The 24010-nt window shown below is 36.6% G+C and overlaps 1 protein-coding gene across 1 annotated transcript; it reads left to right on the top strand.

Moving 5' to 3' along the window:
• On the top strand, positions 1-17614 carry LOC127966564 (sodium/glucose cotransporter 1-like). The gene is made up of 15 exons (XM_052567662.1): positions 1-164; positions 728-799; positions 2186-2290; positions 2705-2764; positions 2903-3007; positions 8122-8227; positions 9239-9319; positions 9406-9617; positions 10768-10903; positions 13053-13160; positions 13261-13411; positions 13514-13682; positions 14723-14938; positions 16877-16982; positions 17243-17614. The coding sequence occupies exons 1-15, from the start codon at positions 30-32 to the stop codon at positions 17455-17457; spliced, it is 1977 nt and encodes a 658-aa protein (XP_052423622.1). The 5' UTR covers positions 1-29; the 3' UTR covers positions 17458-17614.
• Positions 17615-24010: the final 6396 nt, after the last annotated feature.

The following is a 24010-nucleotide window of genomic DNA, read 5'->3' as shown; positions in this document are numbered from 1 at the left end:
AGGTGAGCGTCTGATCAAACATCAGCAAAATGGGTGAAGAATATTTTGGATTCTCTTGGACTCGCAATGAGAACAGGAAAAACGTAACCATACATATTAACAATCCAGCAGACATCTCAGTGATAGTTATATATTTTCTGGTGGTTCTGGCAGTGGGAGTATGGGTAAGTGCTCAGTAACTTCCATTCACATGAAAAAGATTGTAGATTGAAGACTTGTGAATTGTTTATGAAACCTTGCATCAACATTTAAATGTAAAGTATATATAAATGGCTTTATAAGATAAGTCTGAAGACAGAATGATGATGAAAATGGATTTAGCAGAAAGCTATAATAATATAATATAATTTTATTAATTGTTCCAATCATGTTTTTTTAAATATATTTCTTCATATGTAACTATTAATGATACTTCGATCGGTTTGAAACTAAAAATAGTCTTATTGAGGGTATTGACATTTCTGGGATTCCTTGTTAACACCATAGTTTTCTACCTGTATTTGCCCATCTGAAGTCCACATCATTTAAAGACCTCTTGAGAAAATTCAAACATATTTAATCTAACAAAAAACAACTGAACTGAACACCAATCCATCAACCAAATGTGATTTGTTATCATGAAATATGTCTGATCCTGTAGCTATGATTTCATACATAAAGTTACAAACAATTTTGTATAGTTTTTAATGCATCTAGAACTGAATTTAATGTCTCTTTCTGTCCAAAGGCAATGGTACGGGCCAATCGAGCCACAGTAGGAGGATTTTTCCTGGCTGGCAGGAGTATGGTGTGGTGGCCGGTAAGTAAATAGATGGAAAATTACTGTGCTTTTAACCTTAAAAACATTTAATTTTGTACTCATAATGTGATGGACATCGGCAAAATGACATTGCTCGATAATATACTACTTCAATCAATCAGTGTGCCAAATGTGATATGCATTTGTATCTGTGCTGATTATGTATCTGTAGAAAGCATGACGAGTGATTTCACATTATCACAGATATGACATGATAACGACCCAAACTGCCCCTCAATTTCAGAACCTTGATATCATGTTAGGGTGAATGAAATCTTTTATGGGGCCATAATGCACTGATGCCAGATGCGACCCACAATTCATTACAGCTGAAAGTACTGATATGCTTTGCTCATGCAAGTTTTATGGAGCTGTCAAGCTTTGGTCAAAGCTAAAGTTATCACCTTATATCACATCTTGAAGGGTTTCATTTGTTATTATGAAGTTTATTGATCCAGCTGTTATTGTTTGGGTTACACCTCAGGCTGTGTAGAAGCAGTGGTTTTTATAGCTTATGGTGATTGCCAGATATAGTCAATCAGTAGACAGAGTTAATACCCAGGTGAAAAAGAACTACTCCATATTAAAAACTCACATGGCATATTTATAGTACAACTGTACTCCCAAATTGCTAACTTTAAAAGTACATTAAAAGTGTATTGAATTTGATTTTAATAGAAGTACTTTGGTAAGAAATATATGCTTAGTTAATTCTTTTTGTGACATTTTTGTGTATTTACAGGAAACATATTTATTTTACTCTTATTTAAAGAATATTTTACATAAACTTTGTATAAGGACATAACATGATTTAGCTTTTAATGGATTTAAAGTATATGTATCTTATTTATGACCAAACTACAATATATTAGACCTACTACAATATATTTTAGATATTTATGTAATGAACATTTGCTCAAGCCTGCTTTTCAAAAGATCTAAAACATTTTTTAAACATATTTATAACATTCATAACATATTTTATAAGATATATTATTTCACCCACATATTTACAAAACAGCTATAAAATATGCAAAGTGCATTTTGTATTAGAAATATAATTTGATCAACTGCCTTAGTAAAATTTGTACTAAAAAAGGGGTCATTTTTATTTTAATGTATTAAAATTATTTTGGTCAAGAGTTTATATATGCTGCTGTACCTTTTAAATGCACTCAGTGAATTAGTTTTAATTTACATAACAAAGTACATTAAAAAATTGTAGATGTTAAAGTGTGTGTAATTTTTATTGGACATTTTTTGCACTTAATATATAATTTTGAATGCTGAAAAGCATGCATTCAAATGCAGTGGCTTTTGTATTATACTGGTTATGCATTTCTAATGAACTGATATGCAGTTTAAAATGTTCTTGAACCCCCCCAGATCGGAGCCTCTATCTTTGCAAGTAACATCGGAAGTGTGCATTTTGTGGGAATAGCAGGAACTGGAGCTGCTGCTGGGATTGCTATCGGAGGATTTGAGTGGAATGTATGTTAAAAAAAAATAACTAAACCTAAAAATTTATTTATAATATTTAATAGTTTTGGTATGTGGCAAGATTTCATGTTTTAGCCTACTATTTTTAACTATATCATTCAAAATAAAAAATAATATTCTTTAAATATTTTTTTATATTACTATTTAGCTTCATTTATTTATTTATATATTATATTTTTGAGTTTTCGTTTTAGTCATTAAGCATTTCAACAACTTATTTTATTTCAGTTGCCAAAGGAAACATTTCTGTTTCTTAAGTTTACATTTGTCATCTTAAATTGTATTTTATTAAAGTTTCAAATAAAAAAATAATAGCTTTAAATTTAGTTAGTGGTGACAGTAACACTGATGAGAACATGTCTAGAAATTATCAAACCGATTTTCTCTTTTCATTTGTTTCCTCAGGCTCTTGTTGTTGTGCTTTTTCTGGGATGGCTCTTCGTGCCAATCTATATAAAAGCTGGGGTATGCTTACATTTCTTTCTCTTAAACAGCATTGAAGAACAAACTTTTCAAATATTGCTGACTTACACAACATGAATGTGCCAACCACTTTATCTATGCGTTATCATTTTCATGACCCTTTATTCTCTTTATCTGCAGGTCGTGACCATGCCAGAGTACTTGAAGAAACGCTTCGGTGGGCAGCGGATCCGTATCTACCTCTCCGTGCTCTCCTTGTTTCTCTATGTTTTCACCAAAATCTCTGTGAGTCCAAAATCTGTGTCAACCCTTACAGAAAATATGGGTATCACATGATAATTGCATGGTGCTTTGAGAGGTAGCTGACACAATACTTGGGATACTGTGACATACCATCACTAGTGTACCATGCTACACTCAATTGAAAGTGATTTTAAACAGCATTTTTTATAAATCATTCAGAATTATTATGAATGCAGACAACATGGACTATTTGTAATAAAAAAAAAAATACAAGGTAGTTATTGCTGAAATAAAATTCATTTTGATATGATGCTCTCTGTCCAGTGTTGTTTACATTAGATCTTCACTAAACACTGGTTATAGTCTGATAGTCAATTTGAAACTGCTGTGATGTCATACATTTGCACCACACCTCTATTTTGTTTCGACCTCACTCTAACCGTCACTTACGCCTTCTCTCGAGACCTTATGTAAACAAAGTCATGCCCATGACCCCAGAGTCGGGACTCCCATACGTATAAAAGTGGGTTTTACTTCCGGCTCATTCTCTTTCCGTATCTTGCCTTAGTAGAATTTACTATCACTGCATTATTGTTCATAAGGCTAGTTATATATACTAGCAGTTAAATTAGGATTATTCTGATTTGTTTTTCAGAGTGGATATTGAATATATTTTTCTTTGCAAAATTAGTGAGTATTGTATAGTTTCTCATATCCTATATCACTGTTTGCAGTGCTAAGTAAGTTCACATAGTGGTGCGAATCTTTGGATTCATGTATTTCACTGCTGTTCTCAGCCAGTGTTTTGTGTGTGGCTTACCTACTGCGCCAGGAGTATTATGGTTTCTCAGTGCTGCAGGTTTTGTCACTCAGCAATGGACCCTTGTGATGGGCATAGGGAATGTCCTTCATGCTTGGGGGTTGCTCATTTGAAAGAAGATGTGGATAATCCCTGCACTGCAACACTACAAACACACTACCTAGAGATTAACAAATTTGTCGCGCTTGTCAATTTTGAAAGGTGGATTATGGCTCTGTGTAGTTAATGCCGCTCCACCTGAACCAGTGTTGCCAAGTTCGCGTTGTTTTTCATGTCCGCTGGTTGAAGTGACCCCAATATCAATATCATGATGTTTAGCCCTTAAAATGAGAATTTTACCAAGGCAACCCTGACAAAATATGTGTATTTTAACCACGAGACACAATTTTTTTCAGGGAACCTCCTGGAAACGCGATTGGGCTAGTTTTGGACTAGTTTTGAGAAGCAAGTGGGCAGGATTTGTTTTGAAAACCTTGCAACCCTGATCTGAACGCATGTGCTGGAGATGTACTTCTAATCACAGGAGCGCCTTTACTGACGAGACGCGCATGAAAATCGCATTCGATTTTTTGCACAGCCCTGCAAAGAATGCTGATGTGTTATCATTTAAGGTTCCCCACTCTTTCTTTGATGATACACAACAGTCAGGAGAAGGGAGCCAATGTGAGGGAACTCATTCAGACTCAGAAGTTGATGATGAATTAAGACTGAAAGAGGAGTTTCCTTAAAATACCCTTATAATTAAGGCAATTAGTGCAGCCAAGATCGTTAGCCTGCAGTCTCCATTGCCTGATCCTGCTCCTGTTGGGTGTGTATGGGAAGGCAGCTAGGAAAGGCTAGGAAAAAACCGTCTCAAAAGCTACAGTCTAATTCAGGCTGTAGATGGTTGGCCAATGCCCGTTATCCTACAGAAACTGGACTAGGCCACATTGCACCAGTAGAACGAGTGATAACTGCATGGACTGCCTTAGGCCCCGTCCGTGCTTCCAATAACCCTCACTTTCCCAGGAAAGACTGTGCCAAAACTGACCACCTGGTTTCATGGTCATTTAATGCTGCTGCATGTACAGCCCATACAGGCAATGTTTTGGCTATTTTGCTAACAGCATTTTGAAAAACAATAAGAGCATATGCCCAAGATTACCTTGCCCAAGGAACCTTGTTGATTCAGCTTTGGCCGCCCACTCTCAACTGATACGTGATGTGGGGAAGGCAATGTCTTCAGCAACTTTTCAGCTGCCACAAACCTGACACCATAAGATGTGAGCTAATGAATTTGCCAGTGATGCCTTCTCAGGTCTTTCATTCAAACTCTGAAGAAGTGCTGAATAGGGCAGAACGCTCTATCACAATGTGGGAAACTGTTCAGCGAGCCTGTCATAAACCTCCCACAACCTCCAGGTAGAAGTATAAAGAATCCAAGCGGATGCAACAACCTGCTTGGACTAGGCAAATGGGTAGTAATTCAGCTGTTGTTCAAGGGCAGAGCTTTTGTGCACAAGGGCAGAATCCTGCCACATATTCCCAAAGGAAATCTCAGGCCTGTGGGGGAAACCAACAGGGAAGTTCACGGAGGTATGCAGGCAAAGATGGACCTGCATAGGGATCAGGAGCCAGCAGTCGACAGTTTCTCCAAACTTTTGTGGGCTAGTTGGGAAAAAATAGTCTCAGATCCATGAGTTTTATCCACCATAGCTCAAGTATACAGACTGCAATTTTGACGACACCAGGGTGGACACCATCCACCCTTTTCAGTCCGAATGACTGTTGTCGGGGACCCACTACTGAAGTCCGTATTGGTAGAAGAGATAGAAAAGGATCAATTTTAAAGGTGCCATTCAGCGCACAGCAAAACGGATTTTATTCAACATATTTCATAGTGCCAAAGAAGATGGCGGTCATCATTCCATTCTAGACCTCGGGGACTCAACCAATACTTGAAAGATCTTCCATTGAAAAAAATATATATTTTTGTAAGGCAGTCTATACGTGCAGGAGAATTATTCACTTCTCTGGATCTAAAATGTATCTATTTATCTATTTTCCTTTTCCAATTCATGTTCATGCCCAGTGCACAGGCCCTTCCTCCACTTTGCTTTTCAAGGCCAAGCCTTTCAGTTCAGGGTTCTACCATTCGGCCTGTCATTAGCACCAAGAATCTTCACTCGGTTGGTTGCAGCTGCCCTGGCTCCTCTTCAGTTACATGGGATCAAGATCCTGCCATATCTGGACAATTGGGTAATTTGTGCTCCCGCCCAAGAACAGGTGATTCAGAACAGGATTCAGTTCCTGGGGTTCACTGTGAATTGGAAGAAGAGCAGTCTCAAGCACAAACAGGAGGTGGATTTCCTAGGTCTACAGTTCAATTTCTTGACAATGGAGGTATGTCTTACTCCTCGGAGAATAGAGAGCCTGAAGAAAGCAATAAATCAATTCTAGACTAGGAAGTTTGTGTCAGCCAACAAAGTCCTGAAGCTATTAGGCATAATAGCAGCGGCATTGATAGTAATTCCCTTAGGTCTGTTAAGGGCACACCCTATACAATGGTGGTTCAACTCTTTTCATCTTCATCTGATAGAGAACCGGGAGAAGAAGCTGTGTGTGTGAAAGGCATGCATGTGATCCTTAATTCCCTGGAGGAATAGGAGTTTACTTCACAGCTGAGCCCCACTGGGCAATATTGCCCACAGGAGATCAGTAATCACAACCGATGCATCACTGACAGGTTGGTGAGCCGTTTGAGAAGGCCCCCCTTGTTCATCAGACCACATAAATGTGCTAGAACTGAGGGCTGTTCACCTTGCTCTGGAAGCCTATAACCGATTATTTGCTATAAACATATGCTGATAAGAACGGGCGGTACCTCTGTAGCTTACCACATAAATCAGCAAGGAGGAAAGAGATTGCTAAGATGCTTTCAGGTGGCAACAGATCTATTAACATGGGCATGTCTACATTTGTCCTCGCTAAGAGCAATCAACATTCTGGGTTCAGCGAACAGAGCAGCCGACATTCTGTCCAGGACCAGGGCATCTACCAAGGGGAGTGCCAGCTACACACAGAGGTGAAAGCCCAAATTTGGGCTCGATAAGGGACAGCCCAGGTAGATCTTTTCGCATCCCTGGAAACAGCCCATTGCCCAAGATGGTACTCTCTCAAAGTACAGGACAGCAATTTGGGCCTGGATGCTCTGAGTGGCTGACAGACTTATTGTATACTTTCCCCCCTTTCCCCTAATATGTCAAGCTCTTCGGAGGATCAGGGAAGGTTCTACATGATTTTGCTAGTTGCTCCACATTGGCCAGCAAGAGCATGGTTTTCAGAGATGATTCAGCTTATTTGGGGTCACCCGTGTCAGCTACCCCTGGAGAACCCATCCCTCAGCAGTTAGAGGAGACTCTAAACAATGCTAGAGCCCTATATTCTTGTGCTAACTATGACATTAAATGGATTTTTTTTTTTCAGAATGGTTTGGACACAAATGTTGATCCAATAACCTGTTCCATGCCTCTTGTTCTTTGTTTTTTTGCACAGGCAAGGCAAAGCGGCTAGCACGATCAAAGTCTATGCCTCGGTATGCCAGGTTTTGAAAGGGGTTTGTCATCTCTGTCCAAATCGCACTCTGCGGGCACCAAGTTGGGACTCTAGTATTAGACTCTCTCATTAAGCCCCCGTATGAAGCATTGGCTAACACAAATCTTAAAGCTTTGTCTCTTAAGATAGCTTTCCTCCTGGCCATTTGCACTGCAAAAAGGGTTGGGGAATTATATGCTCCATCTGTTAACAACAACACTCTCTGTTGGAAACCAGAGGGCACAGGGGTGTCACTTTGGCCAAACCCTGTCTTTTTACCAGAAGTAATTAATCCCCAGTTCAATAATCAAATACTGGAGATTGCTCAGTTTCAACCTCCTTCACAGTCGAAACAGGAAGGCTTGCTTTCCCTTAGTCCAGTAAGGGCATTAAGTACCGTATTTTCCGCACTGTAAGGCGCACCTGATTATAAGGTGCACCTTCAATGAATGGCCTATTTTAGAACTGTTTTCATATATAGGGCGCACCGGATTATAAGGCGCATAGAATAGAAGATACTGCAGTCAAACGTTTGACCGGGTTTGCGTTATGCATCCATTAGATGGAGCTTTGCTAAAGGCAATGTCAAAATTTTGACAGAGCGCCTTGATCCATACATAAGGCGCTCCGGATTAGTAGTTTAGAAAATGAAAGGCTTTTAAGTGCGCCTTATAATGTGGAAAATACTGTACTTATGTGAATGTTACTCCTAAATTGCCTTTGAGAAAATCTCCTTGTTTTATTTTATTTTTTTACCTCTCAGGCGGACATTTATTCAGGAGCCATTTTCATCAACCAGGCTCTGGGACTAAACATTTACCTGGCTGTTGTTATTCTGCTGCTCATTACATCTCTTTATACAGTAACAGGTCAGTTGACTGAAATACTCCACACTTTAAACTGATACATTGCACTGTTACATTTTCTACATTAGTGGTTCACTTTCACTTTATACATACATTCATGCATACTTTCTTGTTAATTTTCAAAAATCCAAAAGTCATGCCAATCCAAAGTCATGTGGTGCGAACAACAAGTACAATGTGCAGGAAAAAAAAAACATGAAATGATATCATACAGGACCACTGCAGAGCCTCATTACTGTGGGTAAAGGTCAAAGTCTCTTAAAATATCAGATAATTTTATATTTTATGACAAGGCAAGTTTAGTTCACGCTTGTGGAAAAATAAATATATGCCACTCATATTTTATATATATATATATATATATATATATATATATATATATATATATGCCTCTTATATATCTTATATATGGTCTTAACTAGTCAAATGATGAATCGCGATTAACCTTATCCAAAATAAAAGTTTTGGTTTACATAATATATTTGTGCATACTTTGTATATTTATTATGTAGATATAAATACAAACACATGCATGTATATATTTGTAAACTATTTACATTTATTTACATGCATGTAAATACATAGAATTTGTTTTTGAACTTTTATTTGGAATGCAACTAATCATGGAAGTGTGAAAACAAGCTTAAATGATAACTTTTTTTAAGTAATTTAATTGGATGTTAACTGGAATGTCATGGATTTAAATGTATTTGTAATCAGGAATGATGAAGCTTTAACTTCATACATTTGAAAAATATATTGAAAAAACATTAAAGTACGGAAAATGTTATAAATGTTATTAAATAAATTTTTTATAAAAACTCAAATTTATGGTGACCCCACATTAAATTTGTTAAGACCATTAAACTGAAAAACATTCTTGACAATATTATAAACAATAAAAAAAAAAAAAATGAAAGCAACATGAACATGAAGAGTACATTTCTAAGAACTTTATCTTTTTCAGTTGCTCAGTTGATTTTCATTGATAGACCTTCACTGTTTCTTCGACAGGTGGTCTAGCTGCAGTCATCTACACCGACACACTGCAAACCCTCATCATGGTTATTGGATCTTTCATCCTTATGGGCTTTGGTACGTCTGTTCATGTTTTCGAAATTTAAACACTTTGGACACTTCTCAGTGTTTACTTAATTCAACAATCAACTGTTTTCTTTCAGCGTTCAATGAGGTGGGAGGCTATGAGAACTTCAAAGAGCGATACATGACTGCGATCCCGTCAGTGGTGGGTGTGAACATCAGTGAAGAGTGCTACACTCCTCGCGCAGACTCCTTCCACATCTTCAGAGACCCCCTCACTGGTGATCTGCCCTGGCCTGGAATGGTCTTTGGTCTTACTATCCAGGCCACCTGGTACTGGTGCGCTGACCAGGTACTGGTACATTTACTATACACACCACACCACACCACACCACAACTATAATGATAACAACACAGAGGAACAATATTGTAATTTTAAGAATTTTTTATTTTATTTTTTTGTCAGCCGAAGAACAAAACATTGACAATCAGTCAGAATTCACTTGACTTTAAAGTGTCAGACGACAAAACTGCGGCGTACCCTTATAGTAAACCAACATCAAAGTGCACTGGTGTGGATACTAATATAGTTATCGTTATAGTTATCTATGGGTATTGTTCTTGATATTTGCTCAGTAAAACTTTCTACCAAGCTGACAAAATGGGATGAGGCATGGTGGATTAACCTCCACAAAATTTTCAGGAATCTAATAGTCAGATCATGTTCCCCACCGATCTGCCACTCACAGTGTCATGGTCACTGCTATAACGGCCACGCACAGCTTGAGAGATAGGTGCCTGACCAGGCCCTCTTGGAGGAAGGATAGCATTGTCCCAATGCCACATCTCTGCAGGTAGCTACTTTCATCAGCTCATTGTGCACATCCAGGAAGAAAAAACTGGGGTGGAAACAGTCAACAGTGTGCTCATTCTCCTAGAACAAATCATCCAATCAAGAGTGCTCAGGACAGGGTGGAGAAGCCTGATGGAGAAGGTTCCACTCAGGCCTCTGCCATCTCAGCGTCAGGCTCAGACTTCTCCAACCACACATGCTCTCCAGTAGAGTTTCAGGTTAAGTTTGAGATCCTGTCTCAGTAAGCAGAATGATGTTGAGATGGCTATAGCAGCACCCAGAAGTAGAATGGACAGGACAGGAAGCAGCTAAAAAAAGCTGTGAGTCTGATGTGTCGATTGCGATGTCCTCGCATTAAGGACAGAAACCATCTACAGAAGCTGCATTAGTTTGGGCACAGCAGTCGTGCCTGTCAGAGGGTGAGATGTACAAACTGCAGCCAGAAGGACATGTTCGGAAAGGCATGGTGTGTAATACACAATCCCCTCTTTTAGAGAAATTGCTCTATTAGAGGAATTTTGCTCTCAAAGTTTGCTGTTGAAGCACCCAGGAGCACTTTGACTACACTTGTCCGTGTAAACAAGCTAATAACTAAACTTACCCACTGTGAGCACTGGGTTATTCACACAAACTCTCCATCTTGTTTTAGGTGATTGTGCAGCGCTGTCTGTCTGCCAAGAACCTGTCTCATGTGAAAGCAGGATGTATCCTGTGTGGTTACCTCAAACTTCTGCCCATGTTCCTCATGGTTTTCCCTGGCATGATCAGCAGAGTGCTGTACACAGGTGAGGAAAAACTGGCACCATCCTTGGTAAGAAGTGTGATAAAACGATGAAATATTGTTTACTTGTGAACAGATATGTTGACTGAATTTTAACTGATTGATCTGATTGATAGACAGTGATCATAGTTTCAGAGAACTGGAGTTTTGCATAAAGTCTGGTCCCCTTATTTCTCATAGAAATTTTACTAGCCACTTATATTAGCTAACAACTGCCTACTTAGACAGGTAGAGTGTCTGATTTACACTTTAAGCAACCATCGGCAGTTTGATTTGTTTGAAGCGTTGTTGTTTTTTAAACTAAGACTGAAACTATTTGTGTGTGTGTGTGTGTGTGTGTGTGTGTAAATTATACTAAATCTGAAATAATATCAAATGAACTACAATAAAAAAAAAAATTAAATCTTAAATTAATACAATTAAATAAAAACTTACACTTAAAAAATTTAAACTAAGTTTCAGTTTAAAAAAAATAATAATAATTTACCATGACAAAAAAAAAGAACATTTGTTGTCATTTTGTTACTCATGTTTCATCCTCTCTAGCCAGTAGAACCTGCCCTGGATGCAGTTAAGAGCAAAGAAATATGTAATGAGTATTTCATACATTTTTTAAGCATGATAAATTATTAAGATCATAAAAATAATGAAGCCAATGGTTTTCATAAAGCAAGCTGGTAGACACATCAGTAGTGTGAGAGGGTGCTTATAGCATCTGTAAAGAGACACTTTAAAAAAGTAAAAAATTTAATTTAACATTTATATACATTAAAAAGCAAGTTTTATATCAATTGTATTATTTTTAATGAAATACAAAGAAGAGACAGCATTTTCTGTATTTCATTTCTGGGTTAAAAAATGAAAAATTAATGGACACAAAAGTACACCGACCAAGTTAAAATACTATGTTACCAAAAAAATACTTAATAGAAATAAAAACTAAATAAATAAAAATGGCAAAAGCACACAATAAAAACACAAAGGGCCCTATTTTAACGATCTAAACGCAAAGTGTAAAGCACACAGCGCAAGTGCACTCAGGTCGTGTCCTAATCCACTTTTGCGATTTTAACAACGGATAAACAGTTGGCGCGCATGGTTTAAACGGGTTGTCCCTATTCTCTTAATGAGTGGGTGTTTTTTGGGCATAACGTGCAACAAACAAATCAGAGTCTCTTCTTCCATTCCCTTTAAGAGCCAGCTGCGCTCGTGCCATGACAGATTTGCTATTTACATGGTGGAATTTGGCAAGCGCAAAGACAGAATGAAAGAAGATGAAACAGAGCTGAGCAAATAGCCTAATTCTGATACATGTGATGACTATCCATTATGACATGTAGCCATTTATATATATATATATATATATATATATATATATATATATATATATATATATTTAGCCTACAAAAAAAATCTTATGCATTGCAATCCTTTAATTTTGAATATTTAATTTTAATATCCCTGTGTTTAATAAGCAGTGTGTATGCTCTTTAAATAACAAAGAAAAAACATTGCGCCAGACTTTAGACCAGGTTTGAGTTGGTCTATGGCGCTGTCTATTTTCCGCTCCTTAAAATAGCAATGCGCCCAAACACACCTCTTTTTTAGACCGGCACGCCCATGGGCGCAAAAATAAGCGCAAATGCATTTGCTAATTAAATGACGTGGCACCGGACCGAAACTAGCAAATACACTTGCGCCACATTGCACCGTGTGTATTATATAGCTCTAAAAGTTCAACTAAAATGAAAATGAAATATAAAAATAAAAACAAATTCAAAATGTTAACAAAAATTACAGATAGTATACTAAAATAACACTGATTCCCATCTTTTTTTTTATTATAAATGTAATTAATTTATATTAATTAAAATGCTAATAATGCTGAAATGATGTTTTAGTATACAAATAATAGTAAAAAAACACTGGTTTTGTATGATATTTCGGGGAGGGCAAATCTAAAATTCATGATTGCATAACAATTACAGCAGAATATAGATATGGTAGACTAACCGGTATGATAAGTCATTCTGACAAATTCCAAAAGTGATGTGCAGCAATTTTGTGACATTTTTGTATCCAATATGCATCAGAAGGTCAGCGAGGGGTCAAAGACGATTAGTGAAATTAATGTTTGTGTTGGTTTGTGTCAGATGAGATCGCATGTGTGGATCCAAAAGAGTGTGACTACTACTGTGGCACCAGTGTGGGCTGCAGTAACATTGCTTATCCAAAACTAGTGTTGGATCTGATGCCAAACGGTAAAGAATAATCAGATATTTTTATTTCTGTCTTTTTACATCTCTAGTAGACTGATCTGTTTGGTGATATGGCTCTAAACTGCTGTGTGTGTTTCTGAAGGTCTCAGAGGGTTGATGTTGTCCGTCATGCTGGCCTCTCTGATGAGTTCACTCACTTCAATCTTTAACAGTTCCAGCACGCTCTTCACCATGGACATTTACACCAAGATTCGCCCCAAAGCCAAGGAAAAGGAACTCATGATTGCAGGGAGGTGTGTTCGTGTCTCTTTGTTTGTGTTGGATATTGGTTTTATGATCTTATGAGCAGACACTGAGGTGAATATGCTCTGACAGGCTTGTGTTCATGTGTGTAGGGTGTTCATGCTGTTTCTGATCGGCGTGAGTATCGCGTGGATCCCCATCGTTCAGTCGGGTCAGAGCGGGCAGCTCTTTGAATACACTCAGTCCATCACTAGTTATCTGGCTCCGCCTATTGCAGCTGTTTTCATCCTTGCAATTTTTTGGAAGCGAGTCAATGAAGCAGTAAGTTTAATCACATTTCACTGTAGAAATGTTGTTTCCGTTTTGCTATTGTAAGTTCAAAATCTAAATTTGACTGTAGATCATTGGCTTGACAATGGGCTGAATCATGCCAACATATGGTAAACTATGGTAAAAGCATCTGTGCCTGACCTCTGCAGAAGCATCCAATTCCAGCTATTCTGGCTTGACAGACAGGAACGTGTGCCCAACGGCAGGTAAGGACTGGACCACCCAGGCTTATATGGAGAGGCCCAGTTTTTCAGCTGCACAAATGCCCTGCAAGGAAACCCTTTTAAACAGAGCCCACAATGCCACTATTCCCCTAGTGGAGTGAGCTCTGAGGCCACCTGGAGGCTGCACTCCCTTAAATTAATTTGGCAAAGAGATGGCTTCCTTGAGCCAGTGAGAGAGGCGTTGCTTAGAAATAAGATTCCTGCAATCAGTGTGCCACATGCAGATAGACAGGCCCTTGAGACTTAGATTTAGGTAGCAACATACCCACGAAAAACTGCTGAAAAAAAAAGAGGAGCAGGTAAGACATTAGGCAGACAGCCTTAAGACAAAAGATAGAATGGGTGGCTCAGGATGCAACCACAACTAACCTAAGGCTGAATAAAATATTATCATGTTTGTTGGAAGCTGCTCTGTCGATATGTCCTCCTGAAGACACGCAAGTGAGCAGCAGCATAAATACCAACTGAGCTGTGTGTAAGTGCAGAGATCACAAGAAGGGAATGTTAACAGAGGAAAGGTAGCAAATGCAGGGGTTTTATATGCTTGGTTAGGGGCAGCTCCTTGCCTGACCATTAGGCATGCACAGTTGGTACAATTGGATGTTTCTGCAGAGGTTAGCGCAAATTCCTTTCCTATAGGTGGATCTTGAATACGTACTACATACTAGCAACATTTGAATGACTTCTTTGCGTAAAATCGAACTTCAAATGTCCAGGCCTGGCTTTGTCAAGCCAGCATCACGTTTGTCATCAGTATTACTCCTCTAGTTTTCTATCTTTTGACACATTGTTGATGTTTCCCCACAGGGTGCTTTCTACGGGTTGTCTATTGGTCTGTTGGTCGGTCTGACACGTATGATAGCTGAGTTTGCCTACGGCACGGGCAGCTGTGTGAGCCCCAGTAACTGTCCTAAGATCATCTGTGGTGTGCACTACCTCTATTTCGCCCTCATTCTCTTCGGCCTGTCCTGCACAGTGATAGTGACCATCTCCCTCATGACTAAACCCATTGACGACAAACATGTAAGCCCTTCTTACAACTAAACTATGAACTTATTAATACTTAGGATTTATTGTTTTTAAAAAAAAGTCTCTTATGCTCAATACAATACTGCATTTGATCAAGAGTAAAAATAGCAATACTGTGATATATTACAGTTTAACCTAACTATTGTATCTGAATATATTTTATAATGTAATTTATTCTTGTGAAGCTAAGCTGAAGTTTCAACAGTCATTACTCCAGTCTTCAGGGTCACATGACCCTTCAGAAATGCTCAGTTATTAGAGGCCAAGCATGTATGTATCCATTGGCGTTCTTCTTTTCTTCTTACATTCTGACAGTCTATGCCAGCACATAATACAGCTTCTGGTAAAGTTATAAAATTTGACACACAGACAGAGGACAACCCTGTTGGTACTCAAAAGGTTTTGTGGCAGCGCAACCTTGTGGTCAATGTGTGTGTGTATATATATAAATATGTATATATATATAAATGCATGTTTGTATTTATATATAAAAATACATATATACACTTCACATATATTATGTATAAATGAAATTATGAAATTATTCTCAATCAATCAGTTTGAAAGCATTAATTAATATGAAGCCATTAGCCGTTAATGATGAAAAAAGCTTCTAAATGGTTTTGCCTCTTGTCATGTGACAGGTCTTGTTAAAGTAGATTGCTTGGATTATTCAGAGAAAATTTATACCAATTATGCCATAATCAGCTAAACTACCTGTCCACCATTTTGATTTATTTGAAATTCTGCTAGTGCGTTATACCAGTTTTCACTGAATTTGATGTAACATCATCTTTAGACTGTGCTGGCCAAAAATGATAAATTTGTTGTTAATAGGCAAAATGGTTTTAGTTTACCTTATTAAGAAATTTGTTGGCATAATGTCAAACTGCATTAGAGGCTGTACCGCAGCAAAACTGTATGTTTGTCATTGTAACCTCACACAAAACTGATAAACCATTAAGTCATATTACTAATGTCTCTTTAGCCAGTGTGAGTAAAATCACCTGAAAATGTCTTTAATCACTAATTGTTGCATTTGGTTTGATCCCCCTGCCATACTTTGCTGCTCATCATGCTCCTCTTTTGTACTTGGATTCTTATTTACTGCTTTCTGCTATATTGATCAATTATAACCAATAATCAGTTACTAATAATAATTCTTATTTTCAGTGTTGAAATCTGTTTTTGATATTTTTGTGGAAACCGTGAGTTTCAAAGCCATTTTTTATTCTTTGTTGAATAGAAAGTTCACTGAACAATCTCCGTTGAAATAGAAGTCTTTACATTTACTTTTATACAAATGAATGCATCCTTGCTGAATAAACGTTAATTTCTTTATGAAAATCTACTGAATGTCAGTGTATCACAGTTCCCACAAAAAAAAATTAAGCAAATGTTTTCAACATCAATCGTAGTAAATGTTTCTTGATCAGAAAATCAGCATATTAGAATGATTTCTGAAGGATATTGTGAAACTGAAGACTGGATTCAAATGATTGAAAACTCAGATTTGCATCACAGGAATAAATAAACTTTAAATAATATTAAAATAATCGAAAACTTATAAAGCTTTTTATATACTACTATACAAAAATAGCTGTATTTTACAACTTCACTCTTTTGATAATAATGTAATAAGAATGATATATCGATTCATCAGCATAACATTATTGAAAAACAGATTTAGACAGAAAAGCAATTTAGGTTACACATTATTTTAAGGTGTTTATTTTAAGGACAATTTATTTTAAGTGTAATTATACATTTAAGTTTTTAGTAATATTAATTAACTACATGTAGTTACTATATTGTTAGGTTTTTGTTTAGGGTTACTTGCATGTAGCTATACAGAATTAATTGTTAAATTAAGATGTTACCACAATTTCTCTGTCACGGCCCCTCATTCTGTGGCTCCTTGTTGTTTCACAGCTGCACAGGCTCTGCTGGAGTTTGAGGAACAGCACTGAAGAGAGGATTGATCTGGAAGAAGCTGACTGGACTGAAGATCAGGATTCAGACTCTATGCAAACAGAAGGTACATCTGCATGATCCCCAAATATGTACCATAAGATAGCACTTGCTATTTTTGTGTGTGATATGCATCACAGAGCTCAGTGAATGGACTGTGAGTGTGTCGTCTGATGCTGAGATTGTTGTTCTAGGAAAAACAAATGATGTTGATTCAGGCACATGCCTTACTTGTGGAAATTCTGTTGCACACATAATGTATTTTAAAAACATACATACTTTTAAAAACCATCAACAACTGTTTCCATTTGTCTTTCGACTCCACAGAGGTGCGCAGCGATCCAAGCTGTTGGAAGAAGGCCTATAACTGGTTCTGCGGTTTTGATCAAGGCAATGCTCCTAAACTGACTAAAGAACAGGAGGCAGAGTTGAATCTGAAGCTCACGGACACCACTGAGAAACCTCTATGGAGAAACGTGGTCAACGCTAACGCTGTTATCCTCCTCACCGTCTGCGTCTTCTTCCATGGTTTCTTTGGCTAAAGATCACATCAGTATCAGCTAACTCTGTTAAGGATATTAGAACTGTATTCTGTGGACAGAAATTGTATCTTATCAGTAACAACAAGCTAAACATATTTAATCTGATTGTAAGAAGTTACAAAACTTTATCTTGGAACAATCAATACTTCCTTACAATATCTTACTACTTGCCAAGTTTTTATTTTATTGTAAGTAATATATATATTTAAATGAAAAGTATATACAAATATATTTTATGTAATAACATTAATATATATATTTACCATGGTGTATATCATGTACTCTATAATGTAATATTTTCTGTCTTTATTGTAAAAAAGATACAGAGTTTTAGTTTTTATGTGTTTGTGTTTGTTGTATATTATTTATACACTCACACAGTATTGACTGAAAGTTTGCGAACCCTTTACAGTTTTCTATATGTCTGCATAAATATGACATGAAACATCAGATTTCTTGAGATTTTTCAGAAGTCCTGAAAATAAACAGAGAAAGCCCAATCAAACAAATGAGGCAAAAAAAAAATGTCTTTGTCATTTCTTTATGAATGATCCAGTGTTAGATATCTGTGCATTGCAAAAGTACATGAATCACTGATATTTGACTATTGGATAGTATTGTTTTTGTTATTGTTATTTAACAATATAGCAAAACAAGGAATGTAAAATGTTTCTGTGTTTTACAGTGTTTCTGTTTTTTACAGTTAAAACAAACACTGGCTATCTGTAGCACCAGTATTTTGCCTATGTACCTGTTGTTCTTTGCTAAGCCACTGGGCTACACTGTTGGTTCCATTTAAGGCTCAGGTAAACAGGATATGGTAATCCTGAAATTTGGTATTTGGATCACAGTGATCCAATCTAATGATCCTTTAAAAAACTGGCATAAAAGTAAGATAGATCAGGTGATCCTGGATAGCAAAATACGGGTTTTCCAAATCCGGATTAATTTGATCCAGATTACATTTTTGGAAAAAATCTGAGCCCTGGAGCAAATTCCAAAATAAACATTATCCTTATTAACAAAGTGTGTATTTGAAGTCCAAACAACTAGATTCTCCCCTAAGAAATTCTTAAAACTACATTCTTTGACACAAACAGTTTAGTTATAAAAAAGCAAATAGTTTTGGCTGAGGGCAAAGTCTCATAACATTTTATTTTATATAACTTCATTGCGTATTAGAGTCCTGCCTTTGTGCTGCTCATGACACTCGCTGTGAGAAATGCTGCAAGCAGATTATTACAAACTGTGAAATGGTTGGAGTTCTGTGATCACTGGAATTTTACATAGCTGGAAAACGCTCTCAGCCAATCAGATTTGAGGACCAGAAAGAACGAATAATAGGTTAACAAGCAAATGTTACAAGGCAAAAAATTATTTGAAACTTTTGTCGAATTAGTGAGTCTGGTGAGTCCAGAGCTGTTTCAGTTTTGCTTTAAATAAATAGATTTTACCTTGAAATTTGAGTATTGTTTATAATGAATGCCACAATAGTTTGTGTTTTATTTTATAATTCATAATAGCTACTTATTTTTCATTCATGTTCTGTAATAGCGTTAAATTTAAAGGATATGTTGCGGAGTGTATATTAGTCTATAGTGTTCATAATGTTTGTTTGTTTAGTTATATTTACTGGTATTTAAAATACATACAAATTAACGCATTTTTTATTTTTTTAATTTCAAGGTTAACAGGTGTTTTTGGAGTAAGATCAATTTCTCTTTAATGAGTTTATGTCCTCTATTTGGCCGGGTTACATTTCTCCATGTCATAAACTTTAATGGCAAGGTTTCTAAAAAGGGGTGTTTTAGGAGTGTTACATAATTTATTTATTTTTTTCTGCCAAAACATTTATCAACATATAATCAGTCATGGGATTGGCATATGAATGTTTCATGTATCACATGTTAACCCTGTCCTTAACATTCTTTAAACACTTTTAGCTGTTGTCGCGCCAACTTTGGTCTGATTTCTATTAAACATTGCATACATTCTTTGAATCATCTAAACCTACTTTCATTAAGTTTTGGATTTTCATTTCAGATTTATAGGTGTGCAGGGCCTAAAATTAACTGTTTGGCACACCTTGCGGGTGACATGGTAAAATTTCTGGCTAAAATGTTTTTGTTTTTTTACCGGCCATGAAAATCTTTTAAAAAAGAGAAAAAAGGCAGTTATTACTACTACAATAACTAAACATATTTACATTATTTTTTTTATTTGTCCCACAGGTGGATGTTCCCTAAATTTTCCCAATTAATTATAGCCATTTAACATTACATTATAATTGAAGGCCATTATTTTTAACATTTAATAAGCTCTGAAATATATTCCAACTTTTAATTTAAAGCATTTTAAAACAATCTTCACATCAGGGCCGTGCAGAGACCTTTGGAGGGGCAGGTGCTCAAAGTATAAACGGGGCACATGGAACAAGGTTTTAAATGGCGCTGTTCAAAATATCAATACAGCATTATATTGTGATGCATTCCTTGCGGATTCACGTATCGATATGGATGGTTATGTATTGATACAGCAGCAAATGCTTTGAAGCAAAGAAACAATAGAGAAGACAATTTTAAGTTTAAAATAATAATAGCTCTGGGATTAGAAACTGAAATGTCTTAAACTGTACCAACCTGATGGCTTTTTCTTCTCTGTTTCAGCATTAATCTATTATTTTAACCATCACTACTACTCTTGCACCTAATCAATAAGTCCACCTTAAATATTGATACAAAACATAAAAAAACTGATCTACTGGAATATAGTGATTAATATTATTATTACTGTTGTAGTTGTTATTGTCTAAAATTGAACACCTTTGCAATGTAAACAAATGACAGGCTACATTTGTTATTCATATCCTTCACAGTGCACTATGATGTCAGGTATATCATGCATTTTTTTATTGACATTGATATTTTTACATTTATTTCCAGAGAGATATTATTGAGTTTACAGGCTAAAGTGGTCTTTCTGTTGTAAACACTGTTGCTATTGTAGAAAAAAAATATTTGCGTCACATTTAAAATATAACTATAAAATTAATTCCTGAAATTTTATAATGATAATTCAGAGAATGAGAAAATCTGAATAAGCCTTACCAGTGTTGTGATAATTATTTTTAAGGCACTCAACGTGTTAAAAAATAAATAAGTACTGTAATATAATAAAAGTTTAGTCAAATAACATAAAAAAGACCAGACCCCTCGATGCCTGTGAAACCTTTCTCCCTCAAACAGCACGCTAGTGTTACTTCTACACAGGCTACACACAGCAACATATCTGCATGTTCTCACATCACATCGTTCTTGTAAAATAATAATAAGTAAATAAACATCAAAATCACTTCGCTGAGAATGAAACACCACTTACCAGCTGCCACGGTTCTGAAAATATAATTAAAAATGCGCGTGGCCTGAGAAATTTTCCCGGTCAGGTGAAAGGTCATCATATTGGTCATTTTATTTACGATTAAATTATTATTAATACATTTTAATAATATTATGATTGGGCGTTGGCAGGCATTCACAAAAGGGTATGTTATTACAAAAAAAAAAATTCGAGGAAATTTTGCTTTGACAAAAGGGCACTTTTGGGGCAAAGGAGCAGGTGCTCAAGTGAACCGGTTCTTTCGGACAATTCGATCAAATAAACCAGTTGAAAAAAAAAACGGTTCACCAGTTCTTTTGCGCTCGATGTAATGTCATTAGCGATGACTGCCCTTAATTCAAGCCTTCAGTTTACCCGCGCTTATAACATTAGCACATAATCAGTTCAGAATCAATCACCAAAAGAATCAGTTCGGTTCAGACGAGCTGTGAGTCAGTCTGATTCACACTGAATTACACATGCGCAGTATCATCAGCTCCTCGGTTCTCGACGAATCAGACGCGTCTGACAGAAACGGTTCTCAATGAGCTCTTCAGAACTCCTGACCTGATATTTAGATATACTATTCTTCAATAAATATATTTGTTTGACATGGAAGCTGTGCGCAAACAGGAATATATATTATAAAAAAAAAAAAAAAAAAAACACCTCAGAAAAAAGGGCACTTTCTCTCTAGGAATAAAAAGGGCAGGTGCTCAAGCCCCCTTTGATGTCTATGTGTGCACGTGCCTGCTTCACATATTATAGATGCATAAACTATACATATCAATCTTTATTCAAGCTTTAAAAAAAGTTAATCAGTGACTAGAACAGTGACTCTTTTTCTTTTATTCTTTGATTTACATCACTGACAGACTAGGTTTCACTTTAAAATCAGCGCTGTCTTTTTAAAACATGATGCATATGATGCGGATCTGACACATATCTGATTTTTTCCCAACTTTGTACCTGCCAACTGGTGACTGACACTGTTACATGGACTCACTAACGCAGATTTTAACTCGCATTTGGCGCTTGGCGAGTGTTCGTTTTAGGCCCTGTGTGTGGGTATATATAGCCATACGCCTTTTTAAAATTAACGGGGCAATAATGTAACATAGAAGGTAATGGAGCCCTTTATACATTGTCGCGTATCTTTAGAAATGAATAATGGACAAATGGAGTCTTTAAATGCCTCAGATGTAAAGTTATTTGCTGTCAAAGTGACGCCAAAATGAATGGGAGTCAATGGGATGCTAACGCAAGTGAAGTTCTTCTACAAGATGGCGGCACGCAGCCGACTTCAACTTCCGGTCGACTTCCTTGCTGCCTGAGAAAAACAGGCCCACTGAGTTTTGTTCCAATCAGCTTGCATTAACCTTGTCTAATAGGTGCTCCTTCATTAGCCGATGGTGGCCATGTTTTTTGAGATTGTCACTCATGGCAATTTTGACAAAAACAGTTTAAGACAATTTTCAAGTCAAATGGACTAATGGTTGAGTAGTTATAGGCATTTCTATGTATTTTACTCTTATAGCGCCACCTTTAGAGTTAAGGATTGTAACGATATGATGAACGATCTGGTCTATGAATTATGAGCGATTTTGCATTTTCAATCACTGTAGCACCAGGGCTTACGGTTTGGTCTGCACAATCCGTTTTACTGAAAAAAAGGTATTAATAATAAACATCCTGACAATTACAATGGAGTTTCAGCGCTAATAATGATGATCATAATAACAATGATTAAGATGCGTTCAGTCACAATGTATTAATGATGAAAGGAAAGTTTGGTATTTTACTTGATGGCATACAATACAAGACATTTTGTAAATGTTGTTTTAAAAGTTTTTCAGAACTACATGAAACTAACAAATTGATTAGCCTGTGCAGCCTACATAACATCGCCTGCATAACTTGTTTTGGGTCAGAGCTTGTTGATGGAAGATTACTATTAATCTTTTTTCCAATGAACTGAGCACAATAAGGCCAAGAATGGACATTAAGAACATACTGTAAAGTCACTTCTGATTATATTAGTATTTATTAGAATTCTTAATTCCCTTCTTTTTATTTATTATAAAAAAATGACAATAGATTGTTTCTATTGTCCTCATTTGTAAGTCGCTTTGGATAAAAGCGTCTGCTAAATGTAAATGTAAATAATATCTTGGCTCAGTTTCTGAAAAACCCATTAGTCACCAGCTCTTTTGTCAATATAATCTTGCTGTTTTTGATTATGTAAATGTTCTGGCAGAGATGCCATAAATAGAGACGTCATACCATAAATTGACCATAAATTGTGATATGCAGGAGTTAAATTGTATGATTGATTTACAATAGTATAGTTAAGTGAACAAGATGAAGGCCGTGCAGAAGGTTGGGTGTTTATGACTATAAGACCTTACATCTTCTGATAAATGTTCATGGCTGTGATGAGATATGACTCTTGGGAATTTCAGAGGGATTGTTGAGGAGTTGATAAAGCCAAAGTTGTCTTTCTCAACCAGATCTTGTGCCATATGATCTGAGTTTATTAAGCCAAAGTTGTCTTTCTCAACCAGATCTTGTGCCATATGATCTGAGCTGATAAAGCCAAAGCCAAAATCTGTGCACCTTCAAAAGTAATCACTGTCTGGAATAAAAGAGTGTAGACCATAAAAATAGGCAATTTCGCTGTTAGATTTTATAACTGACATTGAGATCTGGCTGCTGAACAAGAGGTAGTGTATCATGATATTACAAGACATGCATCTACTACCTGAACCTGAAAATGTTCAAGCCGTGATTGGTTAATGATTGATCCTTCAGCTTTGCAGTGTGTTGCAGCAGGTCTCTAAAAAATAGCATGGTTATCACGTGAACTAAAAGATATTGGCAGAAATTCAGGCAGTTTACCTGGTGATACACCCAAGAATGACGATTCAGTATCAAAGAAATCATCTTTAGTCATTAGTAAATCTCAAATTCAAGCCTAATAAGCATGTTTACACTTGCGGCTAAAAGTACTACAAAACCATTGTTTCTGATCGGGTTGGTGCAGTGCAAGCATGTGGAAGATAAAATCAAGTGACACTTTGTCATGTGGTCAAAAAAGAATAACAAAAGTGAACTCTTCCAGGATTTAAGTGGTCAAGATTTGGCTGCTGTTCCTGCCCTAACTCTTTCTCCACTGACA

This window comes from Carassius gibelio, chromosome B10, assembly GCF_023724105.1.
Source record: "Carassius gibelio isolate Cgi1373 ecotype wild population from Czech Republic chromosome B10, carGib1.2-hapl.c, whole genome shotgun sequence".
NCBI lineage: Eukaryota > Metazoa > Chordata > Actinopteri > Cypriniformes > Cyprinidae > Carassius > Carassius gibelio.
Note: the sequence above shows the minus strand (reverse complement) of the source record. Positions and strands in the feature narration are given on the sequence as shown.

Coding starts and splice junctions, on each gene's coding strand:
- LOC127966564 (XM_052567662.1), top strand. CDS start 30: ATGGGTGAAGAATATTTTGGATTCTCTTGGACTCGCAATGAGAACAGG. Junction 13,412..13,513: donor GAACTCATGATTGCAGGGAG/GTGTGTTCGTGT, acceptor TCATGTGTGTAG/GGTGTTCATGCTGTTTCTGA. Junction 16,983..17,242: donor AGACTCTATGCAAACAGAAG/GTACATCTGCAT, acceptor TCGACTCCACAG/AGGTGCGCAGCGATCCAAGC.